The following is a 24,779-nucleotide window of genomic DNA, read 5'->3' as shown; positions in this document are numbered from 1 at the left end:
CACAGTGGCAGTGCCAACGCTTCAGAGGCAGCACTCCTGATCAGAGAGCACATCTGGGGTGGGATTAACCACAGAACAGCAAAAATTTGATGAGAACAGCAAAGTACTTAATAAACGTTAAGGACGTCTTTTGTTCTAACCATGGTGTGCCCAAAAACATTCTCTGGGAACATGCTGTTCTGAGAGACCTTCTCACGATCACATTGTTCCGCAGCTCCTCAGGGCATCTCCTGGATTTTAGTGGGCTTTATTGGGATTTGAAGAAAAATTCCTTTCACAGAATTTCTTTGTAGCAAAATGTTTTAAAGTAAAAGAAAACACAGCTGGTCTGAAAGCGTTGCTGCTGGGGAGAAGGGGGACAGCCCGCTGCTGCCTCACCTGCAGACACCAACAAGGATCGATCAGAGACATCCGTTAATTGATCTGGCAATTAATCAGAGGCAACTACCAGAGTGAAAAGGGGTCTAGAAGGAAAAAACAAAAAAAGACACAATTGAGGGGAAAGATACAAATGCAGGTGTTCCACCGAGGTGAAGACCATGGCAAGAGTCAAGTGCTGTGCTGTGCTGGCCTCTGCCTGGTGGGAGCTGTGGGTTGTATGGAGGACAGTGTGTGGGAGCTGGGTGCACTCCAGTTTCCAGTCCCTTTAGCTTAGGGACAATGGGCTTGTTTTCAAACAGGCTGTCACAAACTGGACTCTGTTTTTTAGTCTCTGCTGGCTTCTAGACACTCCTAGGGATGAGTTTCATCGAGGCTTTTATTCAGGGACATTTTAGACATACAAGATAGACAAAAAACCCAATTCCTCGGGCAAACATGGTGGGTTAAGAGGTGATGGATGTTTTCTCTTCAGGGAAAGCCAGGGGTTGAGCTTTGGGTTCTGCTTGATTGCTGGGCTGTCTGTGTGCCATGCCCCCTTTCCCAAGACACCCAATACGAGCTGTGACAACAGGCTTGCAGCTCCCCAACCTGCCAACACAGCAGTCATGGAGGGAACCAGACCCTCATGGGAGTAGTCTGGGCTACTACTATGAATATACACTCATACTATATATACATATAACACACATACATGTTTATGTATTTTTTATCCATTTACAAGAGCATGTAGTGACAGGACAAGGGGGAACAGCTTCAAACTGAAAGAGAGTAGGCTTACACCAGATATTAGGAAAAAATCTTTACTGTGAGCGTGGTGAGGCACTGGAACAGGCTGCTCAGAGAAGCTGTGGATGCCCCATCCCTGGAAGTGTTCAAGGCCAGGTTGCATGAGTCTCTGAGCTGATCTAGTGGAAGGTGTCCCTACCCATGGCAGGGGGGGTGGAATGAGGTGATCTTCAAGGTCCCTTCCAACCCAAACCATTGTATGATTGAACGATATTTTGCCGACGTACACATTGTATATCTCTCTCTATTTTACCGATTTTCCTGTTTTTCCGTGCTCGCACACTGTTCACGATCACACCATCCCCGGGTTCTGCTCCCGTCCCACCGCCGGAGAGAGGGGGCGTGGCCTGGCGCGACTGGCCCCGCCCCTTCCCCGCTGGGCCCCGCCCCCTCCGCCGGGCCGGGCCGGGCCGGGCCGGGCCGCTGGGCCATAAAGGGGCCGCGGCGGCGGGACCCACTCCTGGCTCGGCGCCGCTTCCGCTCCCGCCTCCCCCTCGCCATGGCCCCCACCCGGCGCAGGCTCTCGGTGGGACTGGGGCTGGCCGGGGCGGCCTGCGCCCTCGTGGGGGGCTGCCTGCTGATCGTGGGGCCTCTCATCATCAGGGAGCAGGTCATCAAGGTCAGCAGGGCCGGGGGGCTCGGGAGGGGCGCGGCGGGATGCGGGGGTGCGGAGCGGGCTGTGCGTGTTGGAGCCGGTGCGTGGCCAGGGCACGGTGTGGGGCTGGTCCGCGTCCGGTGAGAGGTGCGGGATGCGGGGTCGGTGGCCGTGCGGAGCGGGGTGTGCTGGAACTGGTGCGTGGTGCGGGGGCTCGGTGTCGGTGCGGGATGATGCAGGGTCGGTGGCGGTGACGGTGCGGAGCGGGGGGTGTGTTGGAGACGGTGCGGGATGCAGGTGTGATGCTTTCACAAGTGGAAACAGGATGAATGATGTGCAGTAGCTCTCGGAAGGAGCCTTGGGCAGCTTCGGTGTCGGTGCAGAGCGGGGTGTACCGGTGCGGGATGCAGGGTCGGTGCTGGTGCGGAGCAGGGTGTGCGGGATGCAGGGTCGGTGCTGGTGCGGAGCAGGGTGTGCGGGATGCAGGGTCGGTGCTGGTGCGGAGCAGGGTGTGCGGGATGCAGGGTCGGTGCTGGTGCGGAGCAGGGTGTGCGGGATGCAGGGTCGGTGCTGGTGCGGAGCAGGGTGTGCGGGATGCAGGGTCGGCGCTGGTGCGGAGCGTGGTGTGTTGGAGCCGGTGCGGTGCTGGCTGGTGTGTGGGCACGTTTCCTTTATGCAGTGCGGTCCCGAGAGCGTGAGGCAGCCGAGCCCTGGAGGTGACAGTATCGCAGCTGCAATCCCGAGCAGCCTCAGGATCTTACTCTAAGCAAATCCGTGCTTGGGATATTCCACCCCTGGGGTATTTCGCTCCTGGCGACGGCAAACGTGCCCGGAATGAGCAGGTTCCCACCCTTGATTAACGAGGGCTTTTTTCATCCCTAGAATTGGCTGGGCACCCAGTGCTGGGCTGAACATCGTCCTGGGCACCAGCCCTTCCTCCCATCCCTCCTGTCTCTACCTCCAGCACCAGTTGTTCCTTTCATAAGTAGATGGGCAGACTGTCAGTCTCAGTGTACTCTGGTGTGATGCTTTCACGAGTGGAAACAGGATAAATGATGTACAGTAGCACTTGGAAGGAGCCTTGGGCAGCTTCTGAGCAGCCTCTGAGTCCTCTCCCCTAGACTGAAAACCTAAAGAGTTGCTTCTCAGAAGACCTGTCTTATCCCCAAGAGAGGTCCTGTGGCTGAAGAGGGTTTGTCCCCCACAGTGTGGGTCTGTGGATGGAGTTGTTGGTCTGTTCAGTAACTGCTGCACTTCTTGTGAACCAACACTCCCGGCCCTGCTGGCAGGACCCCAGTTATCCTGCTGTAATGTGGAGCTTATTTAGCCAAACTGTTTTCTCGCTGTCCAAAGCAGATGTGCTCCTTGCCTGGGCCTTTCTCCAAGCTTCCACCTACCCAGGTCAGCCCCTGAAAATGGGCTTCTGACGAAAGAGGTGAACAAACAACCAATGGCTGTCATTGCATGTGATGCAAAGTCTCTGCCGAAAATGACCTACTTAAACATATCCCCTGGAAGTGCTGCTGTCTGGGCAGAGCCAGGCAGTCCTGTGGATTAAACGGTAGAAAAATCTTTGTTCAGTTTCATGGACATCAGGAGCTGGTACCTGCAAATAAAAGGCTGGATGGCCCCTGCAGAACAGAAATTACTTTTTTCTTTTTCTTTTTTTTTTTTTCCCCAAAAACCTTTCTGCCCTCTTTTTAGCTAATCCTGATTCTTTCAACCTAATTAGCTAAATCCTAATAATTTGCAATGAGAACAGAAGATGAGGGAAAGACCAACTCTTGTTTCTCCTCCCTTCATCTCAAGCACTGGTCTCCAAATCTTCAAAATGACTCAAAATGGCCCTGAGCTCTTACTTTCTCCATTTCACATTAAGCCTCATAACTGAGTGATGATGGGTGGTGAGAAGTATCCAGGGGCTCACTGAAACTCTTGGGTTGGTCTTCAGAGTAGTCTGGGTGAGGGAAGCTTAAAGGGCTGGTCTTGGGCAGGTGAAGGCTTGTTTGCCCATGCTGGCTTCCTGAGCTCTGTCAGGATGGTGATTCCTGATGGAAAAGCGCTTGGTTACAAAGAGGTGGTAGTTTCAAGGATATCTTTGGGTAAAATCTGTAGGAGAAGACACAGTAGAAACAGGGAAGTTGGAGCCTATCTCCTGCCCCAACTGCAGAAACTGAATCTAAATTGGGCTGCCTGTGGTGTTGGCCATGCAAACCCTGGGGATATTGCTTCTCTGGAAGCATCTGGAATGCCACAGACTTGCCTACAAGGTATGAGCCTGAACACAGTGAGGCTGCGTCAGCTCATCCCTCTGCCACCCGTTGCTGCTGCACCTGGGAGCTCTGGTGCTGTCCTGGCTGAAGGCTGGGAGTGGGCTGACAGCCCTGTCCTCGGTGTTCTAGCAGGGTGAGGAGGAGGGTGGTGAGAGGAGGTGCAGGGTGAGGTCTGACCAACGCCCAGTGTGATTGCTCCTCTCAGTCTGCAGGGGAAACCTTGACTCTCGGTTTTGCTGATCAGGGTGGCTGAAGCCTCCTTCCTGGAGAAGCAGGATTTGGGCATTGCAGTAGAGCTGCTGCTCTTCTGGTCCTGTCTGGAGCCAATGGGCAGTAACCAGTTCCCTTCAGTTCCTCAGGAACAAGGATCATCCTGGTTAGAAGGGATCAAACATCTCAGTGACACTTTATAACCCATCTAAGTTGACAAATACTCTATTTTATCGAAGTTGACAAGTACTCTATTTTTATTTCAGGCATATGACCATGTTTGTTTTGACCTACAAGTAGCTTAATTCCAAGGCTACCCTGTCAGTGGATATTACTTAGCAGCACCTATGGAGCACCTTGAGCTCCTGTGCCCAGATGGGAGGGGGCTGGGACAGGCAGCCTTGAGCTGGGATGCTCAAAGGTCCTGGATGCTGACTGGGTACATATTACATAAACAAATGCATATGCAACAGGTGATTTAGGGAGTGCAAGACAGAACAAACAAGTAAAGGAAACCAGATGCTCCTGATCATACTTGGCTGGACACTTGGGAATCAGGATTGTAAAGCAGAGTAAATAAAAAATTGTCCTATCACTGCTTTGCCCTGAAATCCTTCAGGCTAGCAGGATGGAGGCCCTCGTCCAGCAGCATGTGGGCATGGAAGTGGAGGTGGGAAGGCTTTGCTGGGTTAGGTGGATTACACTGCACCGTGGAGGTGTCTGCTTAGGGGTAGGGCTTGGATGAGGGGCTTGCAGAGCCCTGCTGCTTGTGGGTATCCCAGCCTTGTCATGAAATGACTAAAGAAAGATGGGGTGTTGTGGGGAGGCCTCTGGCAGCCTTCTGTCTCAATCCCCTGTGCCAACAAATACGTGCCCAGTCAGATCAAGTTGCTCCAGAGCAGGAGAGCTGTTGAGGGGTTGCTGAGCTGCACTGTGAAAAAGCTGCACTGTGATAAGCCCACATGCCTTCAGCAGTTAGTGGATCAACCCCACTTCCATAAGCTGACTGACTTACCTAACCAGGGCAAGGATTTGTGCCTGCAGAAGAAAGATTATGGTGGAACACACCCAAAGTACATGTTCAAGAAGGAACAGGCTGTTACCCCTAATGCAGCCCCCCCGAAGGCAAGGAGGGAGTGGAGGTAGATGTATGCAGATGCCAGCTCCTGAGCTGAGGAGGGCTTAAGTTGTCTTTGAGCTCCTGCAGTCATTTCACAGCAAACAGGACAATGATGTGCAAACACAATTGTGTGTTGTCTTTGACCTGCTTCATGATCAACTCTGAGTCAATGCAGCATGGCAGCTGAGAGGAATCAGAGGTGTCCTGTGCTGTTAGGACACAGCTCGGTTGCCATCCCAATTCTCCATCTTCTGGGAATCTAATGGGCTCTTCCTGCTGGTATCCAAACAGTTATGAGGATAGCTGTCACTTCTCCCAGCCCTTGCCTCCTGGCTGTGTGGAGCTGCCAAACCCACAAGTGAAGGCCTTTGGGGCAAGGTTGTTCTGCCAAGCGAATAAAACATGCAGAAGTGTGAATAATTCAGTGCTGGTTTGTCTAGTGCAGAGTGAGTCTCCAGCACATCAAAAGAACTCTCAAATCCTGTGGGTAGGATCTGTAAAATGGAGCCTGAATAAATAAGCCAACAGGCATCCTGTAGCATGAACTTGATGTTTCTGCATATGTAAAAGTTCTCAGTTTAGATTAGTTCAGTTTCAATCTGCCCACCTGGATCCTCCAGAGAGCCTCTGCAGGAACTGTTGCCTTCAGTTGGGCCTTACATGGAGCTGAGGGTGGATATGCTCATCTGCAGCCACGGAGCCAAAAAGTTGTCTCTCCTTGCTCCTTTTTTCACTTCTTTTTTCTCTCTTTTTTTTTTTTTTCCTCCCCTTACAGAACGTCAGGATCGACCCCAGCAGCATCTCTTTCAACATGTGGAAAGTCGTTCCTGTTCCTTTCTACTTGTCTGTGCACTTCTTCGAAGTGCTGAACCCCAAGCAAGTCCTCCAGGGAGCGAAGCCGGTGCTGACCCAGCGTGGGCCCTACGTGTACAGGTCAGGGACCACGTGTGGTCCAGCTCAGCTGCTGGCTGACTCCTCTGGCAGGAGGGCATGGCGCTGCATACTTGGTGTGAGTCCAGTGGCACAGGGTTTTAAAGTGACCCAAATGTGCTCTAATTGCTCTGATCTTGCTAAAGCCACCAGTAGGACCCCTGGCCACTGGGGTGGTAAAACTGATCTCTTCTTCACTATGTTGTACAGCTCAGTCCTGTGCTGGGGCCTGCTGGACAGCCAGACCTGGGCTGATAAGGTCCAGACATAGGCATGAGGGGTGTTGGTGTGGTGGTGAGTGACCCTCATCTTCAGAGTGTACTCGTTTCATCTTCACTGTGCATTTAAGAGTCCAGCTCTGGAGCTGGAGTCACCTCAGTATCAAACTTCATGGGTCCTTATCTAATATGAGACCCAGAATCTGCTTAACATGAGTGTTCTGGTCATGAGAACCAGTACAGACCACTAAAACTTGGTCAGACCTATTTGCCGTGGCTGAGGATGGTGGCTGAAGTCCCATCCTCTGCACCTGAAACATGAAGTGATGGTTGATGCTGAGTTGAGAGTGTGAATTTACCCATCAGTAGTCATATTTGACACGTTAGTGCCTACAAGGTTAAGTCAGCAGGCTAAGCAAGCTCATGTGGAAAGATTACTGATTAATCCAAAGCTGAGCAGTGCTGGGGGGAAACCTGGCAGTACGTATATGCCCTTGTTTCATCTGGGCTTGCCAGGTCATACCATGTGGGTTCTGTATGTTGTGATCCAATCAGTCACTTGGCTTGGGGAAAAGGCTTCACTTATTGTAAATAAGAATAAACAAAGGGGCAAAGCTTATTAGTGTCCTTGTGTTCCCACTGAGCAAGATTAGTGCCCTTCCCTAATGTGGGCTGTAAAATAGAGGCTCCACAGTAAAGGACTTTGTTTTTGCTGGTGGGTTGAGCTTCAGTTCCTTCAGGAGCTGTGACAGGCTCATGGTGTTGGGGACAACCTCATGCTATGGCAGGGCATAGCAGCCTCCATGAGATTGGACTGCCCCTGTGGTGTGGGGTAAAGTCCAAGAGCACTGGGCAGCGTGCAGGAGTTGGATGGCTTGCAGCCCTGAGGAGCAGGAGGAGGGCCACAATGCTGCCCTGAACCTGGAAGCTGTCAGGGAGCTTGGGAGCAAATCAGTGTGGGCTTACTGGTGGTCCTGTGGCATCTTGGCTGGTAGTCTCCTGTTTGCAGGTTGTTTTTAGTGTGTAGTTTGGCGTGGCTCTACATATCTGGGCACCTCTTTGATGGGGCTGGGCTTTTCGACGGCTGTAAGCAAAGTGACAGAGGAGATTTACGCTTTTGTCTCAAACTTCTTGTGGGCTGGGTCTTGAGTTGGGAAAGAACACCTTGTGTCTGCAAGAATCCAGTCTCTCAGGGATGCCTTGCACCTGGACTTCCATCCCTCCTGCTAGACCCTAACTCTGATTGGGGTGGAGGCTGATACCTCTTCCCTATGGTTTCTCCCTGGGGTTCAGTCTCCTCCACAAGCCCAGGCCGGTGCAGCCCATCCTTGCTCCAAAGGGGCTGCGGGGGCTCTGCCTGGGGGAAGGTTCCCATGACTTCTTTCATCTCTTTGCAGGGAGTACAGGTATAAAACAAACATCACGTTCCATGACAATGACACTGTTTCCTTCCTGGAGTACCGTAACCTTTTCTTCCAGCCAGACATGTCCAATGGCACTGAAGAAGACTATGTCGTCGTGCCAAACATTTTGATGATGGTAAGTGCTTGCTCCCTGGATGGGTTCCAACTTCTGAGCTTGCGGGGAGGGTGGTGAAGCTTAGTGCTAAATCAAAGCTTACTTTCTTGTAGGGCTTAAGGCTCATCAAGCAACGAGGTGTAAAACTAATAAAATGCAATTTTCTTTCTGATTGTTAGTTGTTGTGTTGCGCTTACTCTTCCAAAACCAGTGTGTGCATGTTCCAAAACCAGAGAGGCTGGCAAAGCAGCTGGGCTTGAGTATGAAAGCTCCCCTGAGCATCCTGTGGGGAAATGAAGCCTGTGAACCCTCAACTGCTTTCTTCCCCAACTGGGAATAAATGAAGAACCTCAATCTGTCCAATGGATTTCTCTGGGGCTATAGATGGGAGCAGCAGAAGGATCTTGCTGAGCACCAAAGATTATGCTTGTCTGGTAAAGATGGGGCTCTCATTGCAGAGGTTTCTTTTCTTTTCCAGGGAGCAGCTGTAATGATGGAAAAACTGCCAAATTTTGTGAAGCTTTTACTGAGTGGAGCCCTGGCTGGCATGAAACAGGAGGCGTTCATGAACCGCACAGTGGGGGAGATCATGTGGGGGTATGAAGACCCTCTTATAGACACAATAAATACACTTGTTCCTGGTCTGATTCCTTTCCAGGGGAAGTTTGGCTTGTTTATAGAGGTGAGTAAAGTGTTGGTTGGGAATGCTAAAATCACAGCAGTAGTGGTCTTGGGGGTAGCTCAGGCACTTAACTGAAATAAGTAGAAGTTAATTAGCTGGCAGTATGTGAAGCACCCCTAGAGCTGGTGAAGCACACCGAGTCAGTAACATGTTGCAGTCCTGCTGTGTGTAGTGGATTAAAAAGTCTTCTTCTCTCTGCAGTTTAACAACTCCAATTCAGGATTGTTCACAGTGAACACGGGCATGAAGAACATCAGTCAAGTTCACATGGTGGAATCATGGAATGGGCTAAAGCAGGTAAGTACCAGGTGGCAAACCTTTAATACAGGGGCAATGCCTGAGATAAACTAAGATAAACTGAAAGTTCTAGGAGCTCTTGTCTCTGGGTCATAGGCTTGAAGACAAGTTTCTAAACTGCTGCAACTTCTGTTCTAGGAAGTTGCCAGGAGGCAGCCATGTGGCAAGGGGCTTGTAAGGAAGCGTTAAATTCAGCTTTTCATGGGTGTCACTTGGACTCCCTTGAAATGCTGTTGGAGCTGGTTGCCTCTAATGGTTGAAGTCTCAGGCCCCTGTGGCCTGTGTTTAAGGTATTTAAATACCCTTGTTAAAGGGATGCTTTATTCTTCCCTCGTGGAATATCACTCCTAAGTACAGTCAACTGAATCTACACATCAAACACAACGGGTGGTGGATCTTTTCTCCATTAATTGGGCAGATGTTTGACTGATGGAATCACTGAGGTTGGAAAAGACCTTTAAGATGGGAAGGATCTTTGATGTTCTTTGGTGTTGTGCTCTCGAGCTGCTGTGGAGGCAGTGCAGGGTGGTGGATGTCCCATGCAGGGGTGGAAGCCAACTCCACCAAGCTCACCCTTCTGAGCTCTTCTCTCTCCACCTGTCCCACAGGTGAACTACTGGCGGAGCAGCGAGTGCAACATGATCAATGGGACGTCGGGGGAGATGTGGCCACCGTTCATGCCCCCGACCTCGCTGGAGTTCTACAGCCCTGATGCCTGCAGGTGAGGCCTCAGCTGCCAGCCCGTCCCTGTGCAGGTGTCAGGACACGCTGCACTCATCCTGTGCACACAGAGTACCTGTGCAGTGACGCAGAGGCCTCAGGATTGTCTCTGTAGTTAAAGTTCAGCTGCGGTTCGGGGTTGCAGTATCTGAGCTTAGCAAACAGCGCAGTTGTCTGATTATCAGCATCTTGTGGTGTCCATAAATACCTCCCAGATCACCGGAGGAGTCCAACTTGCCCGTGTTGAATCAGTAGAAAATAACCAGTCTAGATAAGATGTGGGCAGCGAGAGGGAGAAGTGGGGGTTGTCAGGAGGAAATGCAGCTGTAACTGTTTGCAGAACTTTTTTGGCTGACTAAACCCTTGTAGAAATTATGTCAGAGGGAAACTTGTGCCACTATTTCACGTCTCTCTTAGGTTTTGGGTTTTTTTGGTTTTTTTTTCCTGCCTGGGTGATGCACTGCTTGCCTGTCCTGTATGAGACACCCTGACCTTAGCTGATCACACAGGGACTAAAGTACCCTGCAGAGCCACCCCGTGTGTGTATACCTGAGGCTGGAAGGAGGGCAAGCAGGCACAAAAACCCTGTGCTCAGCTTGGGGAAGCTAAGGTTAACTCTGGCTCTGTAGATAGTGCTGCAAAACAAGCAGCATGTTGAATAGGGAACAATGACCTCTTCAGTGAACAAACAGAGGCAGCTGAGCCAAGCAATAGTACAGGAATTCCTCTGCACAAGGGACATCAGCAAACACTGAAGTGACCTGGAGCTAGGAACTTACAGGGAAGTTTACCTGTAACCAAACTTTGAATACACATAGCTGTTTCTGTAAAACTACAGAAATCTCTAGAAAACAGAGCATGCTTCCGGTGAAGTGGAGGACACCAAACTTGGTTTCCTGTTAGCATAGGAGGGTCCTGCCAGGCAGAGCTGTGGGGGAAGTGGCTCAGCCTCTTCACTGGGCAGTGCTGTGTCTTTTCCCCAAACTTCTGCCTCAGCCTCTGTGTTCGTCCGGAGTCACAAACCTCGACTGATAGACTAAAAGTGTATCTACCTTGCTGCAGGACAGGCAGGGCTCATCTCCTGTGCAGCTGATTGATGCTGAGGTGCAACTACCTGGTTATCCCTGCAGGGTAGGCAAAGTTTTACCCTGGTGATGTGCTACAGCAGCTTCTGCCTCCCTGCTGGAAGGTGAGCAGAGCCAAGAGGCATGAGTGTAAGTACTCGACATGCCCTGAATCCTTAGTCCTGGTGTCAGAAGGCATCTGTAGGCAGGAGCATCCCCTTGGCAGGCCCAGGCTGTCATGGGTCCCTTCTGTGACCCCTTACCCATTCTGTGATCCCTGCAAGCCTCAATCAAGTGTGAAGGGAGCAAACTTTTATCCTGGAAACTTGCATCGATCCTGGCCTGCTGGTAGCAATATTGCAGTGTAACATCAATAGCCTATTGTAGCAAGAAAAAAAATCTTGCTGTGTCATGTGGTAAAATTTTCCACTCCCCTGACAATGGCTGGAGTTGGGCTTCAAAAGAGATTTATGCAGTGTCCATCCCCTGTAATGGAGAACCTCAGAGCCAAGGCTTGCACAAAGTGGGTATTATCTCTTGGAGAGCTGCCCTGGGGATTACTACATGCCTTTTAAACAAATCTCACCTGGATACAGCAAACAGATTTAAAAGCCTGTGGTTTCTCTCCGTAGCTAGTCCTGACCAGCCCTTTATCTGTGTTTAAAACATGGAAAGCAAAAAGCTTAAATATTCATTCCCCATCCCAAGCACTGCTCTGAGGGTTTATCTTGATCTCAAAGTCTAAGTTACATTGCAACTGCATCTTATCCAGCCAAGATAAGAACCCAATTCTGGGCTGGGATCATGCTGGCTAATTCCGATCCTTCTCCACCGAAACCCAGATCCATGACACTGGTGTACGAGCAGTCCGGGAAGTTCAAGGGTGTTCCCACCTATCGCTTCGTGGCGCCGAAAACCCTCTTTGCCAACGGCACAGACTATCCACCCAACGAGGGCTTCTGCCCCTGCATGCAGTCTGGCATCCAGAACGTCAGCACCTGTAGGCTCAGTAAGTCCTTTTCCCCTGTCTGTCCCTGCCGTACCGATATTAAATTTGAGACAATACAAGCTTGGCTGTCTGGAAAATCAGCTGTGGTGTCTGCCAGAGTGCTGAAAGGTGCTGCTGGGCTCTGCACGCACTCCACAGGCACCTCAGCAAGGAGGGAAGGAAGGCAAACCCTTGTGCCCAAAGTTCCTTTGGTCCCTGGCCCTAGGACAGTGTGGCGTTTGTGGGAATGCCCAAGGATACAGTGGGAGCTGGGGAGGGAGCAGGCAGGGGAGTGAGGAAGAGGCAGCTCATGTAACTGCCAAATTAAATGTTGGCTTTGAATACTGAGTGTGGGTCACCCAGGAGCGAGAATCCAAACTTAGTGTCCTGATCTGCATCTGGGAACAGCGAGTTACCACAGCATTGATCAGTGCATGGTAGGAGAGGGTGGCTGGTTTTAATCCTCTCAGGGCAATGGGATAACCTGTGGGAAGTGAAGGGAAGGAGCCTTCTGGTCGGGAGGAGAAAGGGATAAAAGCCTTTGAGAACAGGTAACGCAAAGGCTTAGAAACCTCAACAAAGTGTTCCAGGTGGGTGTGGAGGATCTTAAGATGCCTTTGATCTCATCTAGATGCACCAATGTTCATTTCCCACCCTCACTTCTACAACGCCGACCCCTCCCTGGTGAACGCCGTCGTGGGCCTGAACCCCAGCAAGGACCAGCATGCACTTTTCCTGGATGTGCACCCCGTAAGTGAACCCATTGGGGTCCTCCCATCTCCCCACGGGCCAGCCCAGGCAGGGGAAGGGAGCCTGCCATCAGCTGAGTGGTGGCCACACTCTGCTCTCATGGCATTGATTTGAGCAGGTTCCATAGTGCAAAGACTGGTGAGGACATGTGCAGATAAAATGTCAAAGCCATAAACTAACTAAGTAATTAGCCTGGCTTCTGGGGAATTACAGGACTAATTATAAGCATAATTGTTTCGATAAGCGCAATCAAGTTCTTTCTACTGACTCAGGTCTATAACACCAGGAGGTGTATCTGGCAGCAGCCCAGCTATGCCCCAAATCTGCAAACACGTATTGCCATGAGAAAATGGCTGCCAAAGGCTGCAGATCATGCTGTGGCTCAAGATGGCACCACCAATTTTTGGTCTAGCTTCTTCCAGTCTCTCAACCTGCCCATCGAAATGGCTGCTTTTGCCCTGGTCTGCTGCTGTGTCACACTCCCCACACATCCACAGCGTAAGGGTGAAGTCACCACTCCAGGGGGCATGAGTTGGGGCATCCTGAGGTGGTGGTGTCCCAGCTGCTGATGGGGAGGGGACTTTGGGATTTTCCACCCACGGCCTCTGTTGTATATGGTCAGTTTTTCCAAACGTTCAGTGATGTTTGCTTAAGCTAAAAGCCAATTTCCCTCTTGAGGCAGGTAAACTGTGTGTCTTATCTGCACACTGGGTTCTGACTGCTTTTCTTATCGCAGTTATGAAAATCTAATTAAGTTTATTACAGTATCAAACATCTACTGATAAAAGTAAAGTTAAATATGTTCTTATCTAGCTGCCGTCTGCTGAGTAAAACAGGGACAGTCCAACAAAAATTCTTTGCTTGTAAAAATGTGTTGCAAAACTGCAGAGTCATGAGAAACCACTGCCTTAATGGGTGCCAACAAGACCCGGCTTTGAAGTGTGATGTTTTCATGGTCTTGGGGTATTGCTGGACAGGATCTGTTGGTTCCTACAAAGTCACTTAGCGGTTATTGATTAACTGGTTGGTGTCTTGCTGTGCAGATGACGGGCATCCCCATGAATTGCTCTATCAAGCTCCAGCTGAACCTGTACATAAAGCAGGTGTCTGGTATAATGTAAGTAGTCACCTTCTAGAAGTGTCCATCTCCCTTCCCTGAGCAGGGAGTGCTTGCTGAGCCACTGCAGAGTTCACTCTCTCCAAATATGAAGCAGCTTTACCATGACCAGTTGTCCTGACTGGCCAGAGCCAGCTGGCTCCTGCTGAAATGTCAGCCATTCCAGTGACCACCAGCTGCCATCTTTTAGCAGTGCAGGTGTGGCTGCCTGTTTGCTCAGCTCTGACAGTGTTCCTGTTCCTGACCAGACAGCTCATAGATAGACTGCTCCTCCTGATGAAGTAGGAGCTGTTCACTTGTGCTGTGTTGCCTCTCAGGTGTTACCTCCAACATGGAGAGGCCAAACATTCTGTCTGCAGGGTTAACAGTGAAGTCTGTGTCCAGAAAGACACTTCCAGCTCTATGAAAGCAAACAGGAGGTTTCTGTAACCAAGTTGTGTGGTGCCAGATGTTCAATATCCACAAGGGTGGGAGTGTGCTCTTGCTGCTTTGGCTGAGGTGCACATACCTGCAGACAGTCCCCATGCTGCCAACTTGGCTGCACCACCCCATTCTACCACTCAGGTGACTGAGACATGAACTTCAGCATTCTGCTTCACTGAGTTTCATGTCCCTGGAGCCCAGGTTTGGGATGGCCCTTAGTGCTGTCCTCAGGGAGTTCATCCCAAATCAAAGCATAAGCTCTGCTCTTGCATGAAAAGCCCAGCTTGGACCTGGTCCCCCATGGTGGGAGCAGCTCATTGAAGCAGCAGGGATTGCCACCTCCTTACACTGGTTTCCTGGCCACTGTCAGTCTATCAGACCCATCCCCTTAGGAAGAATTATGGCACTAATTGTGGCTTGATCAACCATAAATCTAAGTGTGTGTTTCTGTTTTTAATTCTCTTCTCCCCCTAGGCAAACAGGGAGGATTAAGCCAGTGGTCCTGCCGCTGCTGTGGTTTGCAGAGGTGAGCTGCCTTCCGCGACCTGATTCTGCAGAGCTTCTCCTGCTTCCCCATCACCCAGTGCTGGAGAAACTCCACTTTGGATAAAGCTTAAAGCCAGCCAGACTAATTAAGCACCAACAGAAGGCTTTTCAATACTTGGCTATGTCATTAATCCCTCTGAGCTGAACAAACCCTGCACTATACTTGGTAAATCTCTGGCTCTGCCCTAAATGTGGGGTTAAATAGGGCCTTGGACAGAGCTGCCAGCATCCCTGTACTAATGTGGGCCAGGGAGTGTAGCCCCCGTCTGTGTGCATGTCCAGCTGACTCCAGCTATTTAGTAAAAGCTTCTAGCCTGAATGAATCTTGCATAAATTCCCTAATTTAGGCTGGGAGGGGGTGGGAGAGGAATTGTTCAGCTGGTGTGTGTCAGCCCTGGATGGGAGGGAAATGCCACTGACAACTCTGCTTTTTTGAGCAGAGTGGATCCATCGACGGCTCAGTCCTAAACCAGTTTTACACCAACCTGGTGCTGTTCCCGTCGCTGCTGGAATACCTGCAGTATATCTTCCTTGGACTGAGTGTCCCACTCATTATCTCAGCAGCTGTGCTCATGGTAACGAATAAGGTAAGAATCTGCAGATGTCTGGTAGGAAATGCTGTTAGTCAAATCAGACTTAATCAGATGATGTAGATTGGGCTGACAATCTAACATTCCTGAGGAAACATTGGCTGATGCCACCAACAATCTCCTAATGGTGCCAGGTGCCAGCAGATAGCAGCAGGACTTCCTCAGCCACCCGGAAATTGGGCTGCAAATAGATAACATAAAGCATTTGTGGCTTTCTTGGGGCACAGTGGTGATGAAAGCGGCTTCATGAAGGAGGAGGTATTTCTCAGCTCAGCCAGCTGATGAAGAAACAAGCCTGGTTTATCAACCCAGCCTCTGTAGAAGGCAGCAGCAGGTCTGTGCCACTACACAAATCTGCATCCTGCAGGGTCCCAACAGTTTTCCATTTAGAGCAGAGGCTTCTCCAGAGGATGGAGCTACTTGAGCACAGCTTGTTCACAGATGAAATGCAGTTGCTGTATTCTTGCAGGGGAGATGCAGCCACTGTGGCTGCTTCTCAGCCCAGCTCAGATTGTGTTTTCCACTGAAATCCACTTGGTTGCTGGGCAAAGTGCTCCAAATAGCTCTGGAAGTGAAACCCTCAGAGCCTTTGTGGATCTGGGCTTACAGAGAAGTGCAGACCTTTGAAGCCTGCCAGGATCTGGCAGCTGGGCAGCAGTTGGCCTGTGATGGGGCAGGCAGTGGGGGTGAGGCTGAGGAGCTGTCAGGACAGAATATAAAAGAGCTAAAACACTCAGTGGAGATCTGTGGCTCCAGCTCCATGACAGTGATCTGATAACACTAAGCTCTCTACAAGCTTTAGCTCTTGAAGTAGAGATCTAGCTCCCTGCCCTAACCTGTATCAAAGCAAGCTGGTTTAATTTTGCACTACAATCAGATGGCTTAGGCTGGCTCTAAAGCTACAGAGGTGAAGAGCTACTTGTGGGGATAAAAGGCAATGCTTGGGATAAGAGCGGACTAAGAAGAGACCTGTGTGAGGGGCTTCCTTTGCTCAGCCTCCTGTTACTGCTCTAACTGAAACACTAATGCAAACCCACCTTAAATACCCCTGGAGTTTTCGGAGTATCACGTAATTGGATTTTAACCAAGCCTACAATTGCTTAAGTGACTTAAACACATGATCCCAAATCCCCTTGTTCCTCCACACAACTTCCCTGCAGGGTGGGAGCATTGCTAGGGCCCAGCATGGAGCCCAGTGCTCATTGCCAAACCCTTGTTGTGCTCCCAGGATGGTCCTGGGATGAACGGCTCCACTTCAGCACATGTGAGCGGTCGGTGGCAGGCAGACACTCTGCTGCATTTCAGCGGGTCTGAGAAAGGGCTGGGCAGCTGCTTCTAACACCTTACGTAGCCCTGAGCTGGCATTTCCTCACCCTGCTTTGTGCAGGTCTTAATTCCTGGTGTCAAAGAGATTTAACCATGCCAGAAAGGGTCAGGGAGAAAAGCTGGATTTTTAAACTCATTCAAGCCGACTGAATATCTGCTTGTGCAATGTCACAAATCCAGGCGTTAGCCAGCTGTGTTTCTGTGCTCAGCCAAAACAGTCATGAAGTGTTAGAACTGTGTCAACTGCAGAAAGTGCCTGACTACATGGAAAGTGATTAAAGACCTCCAATAACCTTTTAAATTCCAAGAAAGCTGTACAACAACACATGAATGTCTCCACCTAATTGAGTAGATAAGAGCTCGTAAACTGGAAGACAGCGATTTGCAGCCAACGTGTGTTCCTCATTTGATTGAAGTGTTGCTGATCTGGCGCTGATTGCTTAATCGTGCACAGTTCTGCCTCTTGAAGTCACAGGCTGTGTCAGAGGGGACCCTGAGCGGGGACATTGTCCGCCCCTTCACGTGTCTGACAGCGTGAAGGTCTCCCTGAACCCAGCTCCTCCCTGGAGTGTCTTGTGTGCCTCTGGCTTCTGGAGGGAGCAGTGTGCTCTGAACCCAGTGCAGATGAGGTACTGTGAAACACTTAAATCTTAGTCTAGTTTATAGTGGAGCCAGTTTGAAATGCATCTGTTGGACGCAAAGCTCTAAAAACGCATAACTCTGTACAGGTGTAAAACACACCTGGATGTTGTATCTCTCCTTTGCCATTGTGGCCTAGAGCCTGTGTGGTGACACATTTAAAAGGCAAACAGACCATTTTAAAACTGGCTTGACACTGACCAAAATCTTAAATAGGACTTAGTTTAATCTAAATTTTGAAATCTTCATTAATAACTAGATTCTAGTTCAACAGTGATTTTTCAAATCTCCTCTGAAAATTGGAACCCTCATGAAATTTGTGTCCAAGTGCACCATAAACAAGACTGATTGTCTTCTAGGAAAAATGCTTTCTATTTTGGAGTAGCAATAAAAAGAACTCAGACAGTAATAAGGCCAACCAGGCCACCTCTGCCATAAAGCCGCCTCCGGTTAAGGGGATGGTGTTGCGGGAAGCCAGACTGTAGGTGGGTACCCAGTCAAGGTAACACGCTTTTCTCTCATCCTGATTTGATTAAACTTTGCTTAAAACCAATCAAATTAAACGTTTACTGTCCACATCTACCAGACATGCCCTCCTGGCAAGCTTTGATGGAACAACGTTGTCTCATGGCTTTATTCAGGGCAATTTAGATGTCTTAATACTCACACTTAACCACGTTGCAAGCACATACTCTTATTGTTTCTCCTGGTGTACCTGATCTGTGGCCCTAATACCAGCAGGGATCAGGGGGAAAAGTAAGGTTGGTGTTTCCACCAATCTTTTCTTGCCTATTTCCCCCCGCTTCCAAGTGTCTGAGATCCAGAGGTAAGTTTTTGAATGGGGTAAAAACTCGTAGGGATAACAGATACTCAACTGGTGGGTGTCACCCTTCCCCTGCATGCAGGGAGCCTCAACAGAGAGGCTTTCAAGAGGGAATTTGTCATGTATAAAATATCTGGGTTTGTATTACAGGATCAAAAAACCACTGGATCGTTGAGGTTGGAAGGGACCTCTGGAGGTCATCTAGTTCAGCATCTCGACCAAGCAGGGTCACCTAAAGCTGGTTGCTCAGGACCATGTCCAGATGTCTCTTAATATCTTCAGGGATGGAGATTCCTCAGGGCAACCTGTTCCCATTGTTACAGTTTCACAGAAAAAGAAAAGGAAAAAAGTATTTCTTAATGTTCATATGGAATATCTTGTATTTACATGCCACTTGGCTCTTGTCCTGTTCCTGGACATGACCAAGAAGAGCCTGGCTCTGTACTTGCACACTCCCTTCAGATCCTTGTATACAGTGGTAAAATCCCCCTGAACCTTCTATTCTTGAGGCTGAACAGTCCCAGTTCTCTTGGCCTTTGCTCACATAAGAGACAGTGCAGTCTTATAATCACTTCAGTGGTCGTTTGCTGGACTCCTCCCAGCAGCTCCATCTCTCTTAGCCCAGGAATCCCAGAATTGAACACAGTAGTCCATCTATGGCCTCCCCAGTGATGAGCAGAGGGGAAGGATCACGTCCATGACCTGCTGGTAACACTCCCAATGCAGCCCAGGATACAGTTGGCTGCCTTTGCTACACAGGCACACTGCTCATTCATGTTCAGCTTGGTGTCCCCTGAGACTCTCAGGTCCTTTTCTGCCAAACTGCTTCAGAGCTGGGTGACCCTTGTCATGTACTGGTGCATGGGGTTGTTCTTGCCCAAGTGTTGAACCTCATGAAGGTCCTTCCAGTCCGTTTCTCAGCCTACTGAGATCCCTTTTGGTGTATCAGCCACTCTCCCAGTTTTTGTAGATCATTAATAAAGATGTTACACAGGACTGGACCCAGTATTGACCCCTGGTGTACACCGATGGTTACTGGCCTCCAACTAGACCTCATAACCCTCTGGGCCTGGCTGTCAGACAGTTTTCAGTCTACCTCACTGCTCATCCAGCCCATACTTCATCAGCTTCCCTATAAGGTTTTTATGGGAGACAGTGTCAAAAGCCTGAAGTCCAGGTAGATGATATCCATTGCTCTCCCCTCATGTACCAAACCAGTCATTTCATCCCAGACATCTATCAAGTTGGTCAAGCACAATTTCCCCTTGGTGAATCCATGTTGACTACTCCTGATGACTTTCTTTGTCCTTCATATGCCTGGATATGATTCCTAGGATTAGCTGCTCCATCACCTTCCCAAGGATTGAAGGGAGGCTGACTAGCCTGTAGCTCCTGAGGTCTTTCTTCTTGATTTTCTTCAAGATAGAAGAGACATTTGCTTCCCTTCAGTCTTTGGGCCCCTTTCCCCATTGCCAGGATAATGGGGAGTGGCCTTGTTGTGATATTAGCCTGCTAATCCCATCAGGATCCATGGATTTGTGTATGTCTAGGTTACTTAAGTACTCTCTGACCTCATCCTCTTCCACCAAGGGCGTGTCTTCCTTGCTCCAGACTTTCCTCTGGTTTCTGGGGTCCCCTGCCTCATTCAGGAACAGGCCTGCATGTTCCTTACTCTTTCTTTTGTCACCTGGGTACTTATAAAAGCCTTTCTTGTCTCTGACATCCTTGGCTGGATTCAATTCCAGTTGGGCTTTGGCTTTCCTATCTTCATCCCTGCATGCTGGGAGAGTGCCCCTATATTCCTGCCAGGTTACCTGTCCCTGCTTCCACCTTCCATATGCTTCCTTTCTACATTTGTGTTCGGCCAGGAGCTCTTGGTTCATCCATATAGGCCTGCTGGTATTTTTTCCTGGCTTTGGGTGCTCGTTGGGTTCTTGAACTTGGAGGAGGTGGTCCTTGAACATTAACCACCTTTTTTGCCCAGTCTGTATACCACCCCCCCCCAAGGTCTGTAGTCACTTTTAGAATCACAGACTCAGTAAAGGTTGAAAAGACCTCCTCAAGTCCAATCTTCAGTCAAATAACACCATGCCCAAATAGTTTCCAGGTGGTCCTGGTGGTATCAGTGGTGCTCACGCTGAAGCAGCAGTGGGCAGTAGTCAAAGGGTTAGATAAGCCTCACAGTCCCTCCACAACACCCCAATCCCCAGTGAGCAGCAAATGTCTCTAGATGATGAGTCAGGTGGGCAGGTGGTGTCTCTGTCCCCACCAGTAGTGAGTGACCCAATTCTGTCAATTCCTGCTTCCCCCTGGGGTTCTTGTATGATTTATGGTCAGGGGCCCACGTGATCTGCTTGAAGGTGTTTCTGACTCCTCCTCAGCTTTGAGAGTGGTGAACCTGTTCTGTAGGTGTAAGCCTTTAGGTGAGGAGGAACCTTCCTCTTGGTGTCAGGAAGCACCAGCTCCCACCCTTCGCCTTCTCCAGAGGCTGCACCTACCATTATACTGGGAACGAGTGCTGTCCGTGTGTACTGCAGGTGGTGTCTGGGGGTCTTTAAGCCATTCTGTCCCTGAGAAGATCTCTCCATCATCCTCCCACAGCACACTGACTTTGTCCCGTATCTCCTCCACACAGCTCTCCAGGCTGGGGGCCTGGTGGGGTGTGTTAGCGATGTCGGTGGGCAGGAATGGAAATTACTTCGTTTTGCTGGGGGAGGAAGTACAAACCCCTTCAATTTAAGAAGCCTTCAGAAAAGGGTCGTTGGCCACGAGGAAATTCCAGAGGCTTGGGGTGGGCGTGGCCCACATGGGGGTGCGGTGGCACGCGCTGTCAGGTGTGAGTGCGGTGCCACCGGCGCGTGCACGCCGTAACCTCTGTCCCTCCCCTGCAGGGAACCGCCGCCCAGAAGAGCCCACGTCCCCCCGCCAGGCAGAGCAAACCACCCCCCTCCTCCGAGACCACGCCGCTCCTACACGACGCTGACACGCTGAGCCAGGATGACGCCGAATCCTGAGCCACCAGCCCCGCCACGCTTCCCACCGGGACACACCCGTGCTGGAGGCGAGGCCTGCTTTGGATCCCCAGAGGTCTCTGGAAGCTGAAGTTGTCCTGGACAGCTCAGTGGAGACCCTGCACAACCACAGCAAAGCCACGGGACAGTATTGCTGCACAGCACTCCCACGCCAGGAACGGGAGACCTCATCCAGACTCTCAACACAATGTCCAAGAACCCTTGACCCCAAGGGCCAGCCTTTGCCACAGCCCCTCTCTCTGGTGGGCCAGCAGGAATGAAGGTGGTTGCTGACTGATCTGAGAAGTTATTTGCAATTTAGAACTGCCTATTGCTAGGGATAAAAGGCACTTTAATGGGAGCCTTTAAAACAAATGAGGTTTGTGTAGGTAGCAGGGATGGGATTTAGTGATCTTTTTAAAAGCTACCATTACTCTCACTGAATGGGGCAGTTGTGCTGGAGCCAGTAATGGTTTTATTGCCACTTGATGTAACTGGACTACACTGCAAATCAATTCTAGGTGCTGTCACCTCAGTGATGTCTCTTCCGAGGGTACCTGGGGTACCTGGGCCCAGGGTTGCTCCAGGCTTTGCATGTTTTGGAGAGTACAGTGGTGACTTTTAAAGCCCCAGTTCTGTGCCATGACCTTGCACTCCAGTCATTCCAGCTCACAGCCCTGTTACTTTGCTTCTCCTTGCTGTCAGTGACTGTGTGAGATGAGCCTTGGCAAAAACTCTGTGGTACATCTGAGCTGTCACTCAGCTCTTGGCAGTTGTCCCTGCTGCCTGCTCAGCCATCCAGGGTCAGCTTTTCTGGCTGTGGCTGTCGGTGCTGGGAAGCTGTTGGTTGCTCCAGCCACTCTGCCTGACCATGGGAAGGGGGAAGCTTAACCCTGTCCTTGAGTGTTAATGAAGATATCTGTGCTTTTGAGAGCAAGGAATATGTGCTATCATGAAAGTAACAATGGCCTTAGTACAGTTTGATTAAACTATTGCAGATTTCTGAAACGGTGTCTTGGGGGACCTGGGCCTGGATATTACCTAGGGGTGGGTGGGCTGGGATCACACTTCAGTGGAAAAGAAGCCCAAAGCACAGGGATATTTTTGTCTAACTACCAGTCAGTAGTTGTCTACCACACTTGCCTTCTTCACTTCCAACCAGGAGCTGGGGTAGCCCTTAGGAAAACTAAAGGGGCCAGTGTTGAAGCATCTGGCAAGGACAAAACAGAGCTGGGTCTTCCTTGGACCAGAGGAATTGTTGCACTATCTGTGGCATGAATACTGTTGGGGTCTGGAAAGTGTTGTCCAGGACAACCCTGTGACCTTCTTGTGGGGTAAGCAATACTTTTCCCTTTAGACCTCTGTCCATCTTACTGGGCAGGAAGAGCACAGGAGCTAAAACCAACATCACAATTCCTGTGCCAGTGCATTCCTTACTGGCCATGTTCCCAGTCCTGCAGTGGGTTTGGGCTGCCTTACTGTGGAAACAGCTGTGATACAGCCTGGGTCATGACAGGGAAGGGTGGCAGCTCCCCAGAACTTGGTCCATGGGCTGAACTCACCTTGATGCCTGAAGTGTGTCTCACAGGTACAACAGGACTAGCCAAGTCCCTTCTTGTGGCCACTACTGTTGGGTTATCTCTATGGCAAGAGTCCTCACTGAGGGTGATGCTTAAAGTACAGCTGTAGACTCTCTCTGGCCTTAAATCCAAACGTACTCAGCTGCAAACAGCAGCTCACACCTACAGCCTTGGCCAACGGCGACAGAGACAGGAGTGGGGCAGAGGCTCTCTGGGACACCAGCCCATCAGCTCAGACCTATGAGACCCAAAGCTGAGGGCAGAGCAGCGATAACCACCCCGTGGGCTCCCTGCGAGAGGCTTTAATGACATACCGGTGCTAATTGCTGTTGGACAAGTGAACACAAATAAAAACACGGGAATACCGCTCCTAGCACGAGAGCTTTGGTGGTCGGTTTGTTCGGGGTTTTTGTTTCTTTGTTTGTTTGTTTTTGTGGCTTTGCGGCAAAACACTCCCGAGAGCTCATCCTTTCCCCCCAGCCCGTGGGGGGCTCGGCGGGGCCGGGCGCTGCAGCGCTGCCGAGCGGCCGCCCGAGGGCGCTGTGGGGCCGCGGTCGGTGCGGGCCCGGGGTGGTCCCGGGTGGGGGCGGCGGGACCCGGGAACGGCGGGGCCGGGCCGGGATGGGGGACACGGGCAGAGATCCTCGGCAGTGATCCCCTGCCCCGGCGGGGTCACGCTGTGACGTGTCTCTCCATCGCCTCGCAGCGCTCCCCTTGTTTCCCCCCCTGCACTCCGTTCACCTTGTTGGCTGCTTGTGAGGTTTCCAATTCGTTTTGAAATGCTTCTCACAACCCAAAGTCCTTTCCTGGCCCTGACTCACTCTCCCTTGCCAATTCCCTTTGTACGTTGTGTTCGGGGCTGTCACAGGCCAAACACCTCTGGTGCAACAGGTTGAAGTCATTTACCTTCTCCCGAGAATTTTAATTGGCCTCCACAGGCTCACTAATCATAACAACAATCTTGTTTTACTGTGTGGAGTCTTGGGAGCCTCATTTCACCCACCCTGGAACAGCCACGGGAGTTGAATGGGTCATCTCCATGCACGAGGTGCTTCATCATCAAGGAGGAACTGTCAGGTGTCTTCTTTCCCCCCACTGTGTGATGGAGCCTTCACCAGCTCCTCTGTAAGACAGACCAGGAATAACACAACCCTTCCCATTTACACTGGGGGTAGGGTGCTTTTATAAACACAATATAAATGCAAGCACAGGAGCTTTTCCCATTTCTTATCTCTATCCCACCTTCTCTGAAGCATCCCCAGCTGAGCTACCCTCTGGGGCTGCAGGGCTGCAGAGAGGGTTCAGACGCTCCTGCAGCAGGAGCAGCCTCTGTGTTATCCTCTTCACCTGTGTCCCACTGCTCCCAGGTGCCCATCATTAGCTGTGCTGGGTTAAAATCCCAGCAGGCAAAGGGAGCTCTTGTTGGAGACTCAGCAAGTCTTTGCTGCATAAGTGCTCTGCTCCTCCTCATCGTATCTAGGTCTGTTCCTGAGCTGTGGCTCTGGTCTCCCCTGCGTACAGGACTCTGACAGCAGTGACCGAACTCTTCAGCAACGCCGGGGGGTGAGTAAGGTTGCTGCTTTGGTGGTCATGGGCAGGTGGGTCTCCTGGGGCTGAGCTGTGGCTTTTATTGCTTAAAAAGAAACTCAACAAACCCCACAAGAAGTAGACAAGCAGAGCAATGTGTAGCTGATGCTGTTGCAGTTATAGAGGTGGCTTTGTGGTGTTTGATGGGAAATGCTTTTCTCTATGGCAGCTATAGGGCACTGAGCTTTATGTGCATGCAGATGTCTGCAGTGTGGGACTGCAGGACTCAATAACCATGCGAGGTGTGCCTGGAGGAGACAAAGTGCCTTGCAACACCTGGTTCCTCTTGCATTTGGCTACAATGAACCTCTCTGTCTGGAAGGAAATATCTGGAGGGAGGACAAGCAGCTCATGTGGTTTTGGAGGAGAGCCTGGATGGCCTGTCTGTGCCTGGGCACTGCAGTGTTTGCCTGTGCGGGTTGGGTTTAATCCTCCCTTGTGCAGGGATCTCTGCTGTGTCGTGTTGTGGTGCAGGACTCAGGTCCTGGATTGGGTGCGTGTAGCTTAAATCAGCAACCCTCCTGTGTGTGAGCTGCGAGTTCAGCCTGGACCCTGCTCTTTAGGCTGTGTGTGAGGATCTGCACTGGTTTAAGCCCTCTCTGTCT

At 50.6% G+C, this 24,779-nt stretch overlaps 1 protein-coding gene across 2 annotated transcripts; it reads left to right on the top strand.

The window, feature by feature from the left end:
- The first annotated feature begins 1,552 nt into the window (after positions 1-1,552).
- Positions 1,553-22,960, top strand: SCARB1 (scavenger receptor class B member 1). 2 transcript variants are annotated; one of them, XM_064675189.1, is made up of 13 exons: positions 1,553-1,786; positions 6,141-6,298; positions 7,911-8,052; positions 8,510-8,713; positions 8,915-9,010; positions 9,619-9,731; positions 11,637-11,803; positions 12,414-12,532; positions 13,576-13,649; positions 14,547-14,598; positions 15,059-15,205; positions 17,533-17,658; positions 20,888-22,960. In XM_064675189.1, the coding sequence occupies exons 1-12, from the start codon at positions 1,667-1,669 to the stop codon at positions 17,656-17,658; spliced, it is 1,518 nt and encodes a 505-aa protein (XP_064531259.1). In that variant the 5' UTR covers positions 1,553-1,666; the 3' UTR covers positions 20,888-22,960. The 2 variants fall into 2 exon arrangements, with proteins under 2 accessions (XP_064531259.1, XP_064531260.1); XM_064675190.1 differs by lacking the exon at positions 17,533-17,658.
- The last annotated feature ends 1,819 nt before the right edge of the window (positions 22,961-24,779 follow it).

The sequence above is a fragment of the Pseudopipra pipra genome, chromosome 18 (genome assembly GCF_036250125.1).
Source record: "Pseudopipra pipra isolate bDixPip1 chromosome 18, bDixPip1.hap1, whole genome shotgun sequence".
Classification (NCBI taxonomy): Eukaryota; Metazoa; Chordata; class Aves; order Passeriformes; family Pipridae; genus Pseudopipra; species Pseudopipra pipra.
Note: the sequence above shows the minus strand (reverse complement) of the source record. Positions and strands in the feature narration are given on the sequence as shown.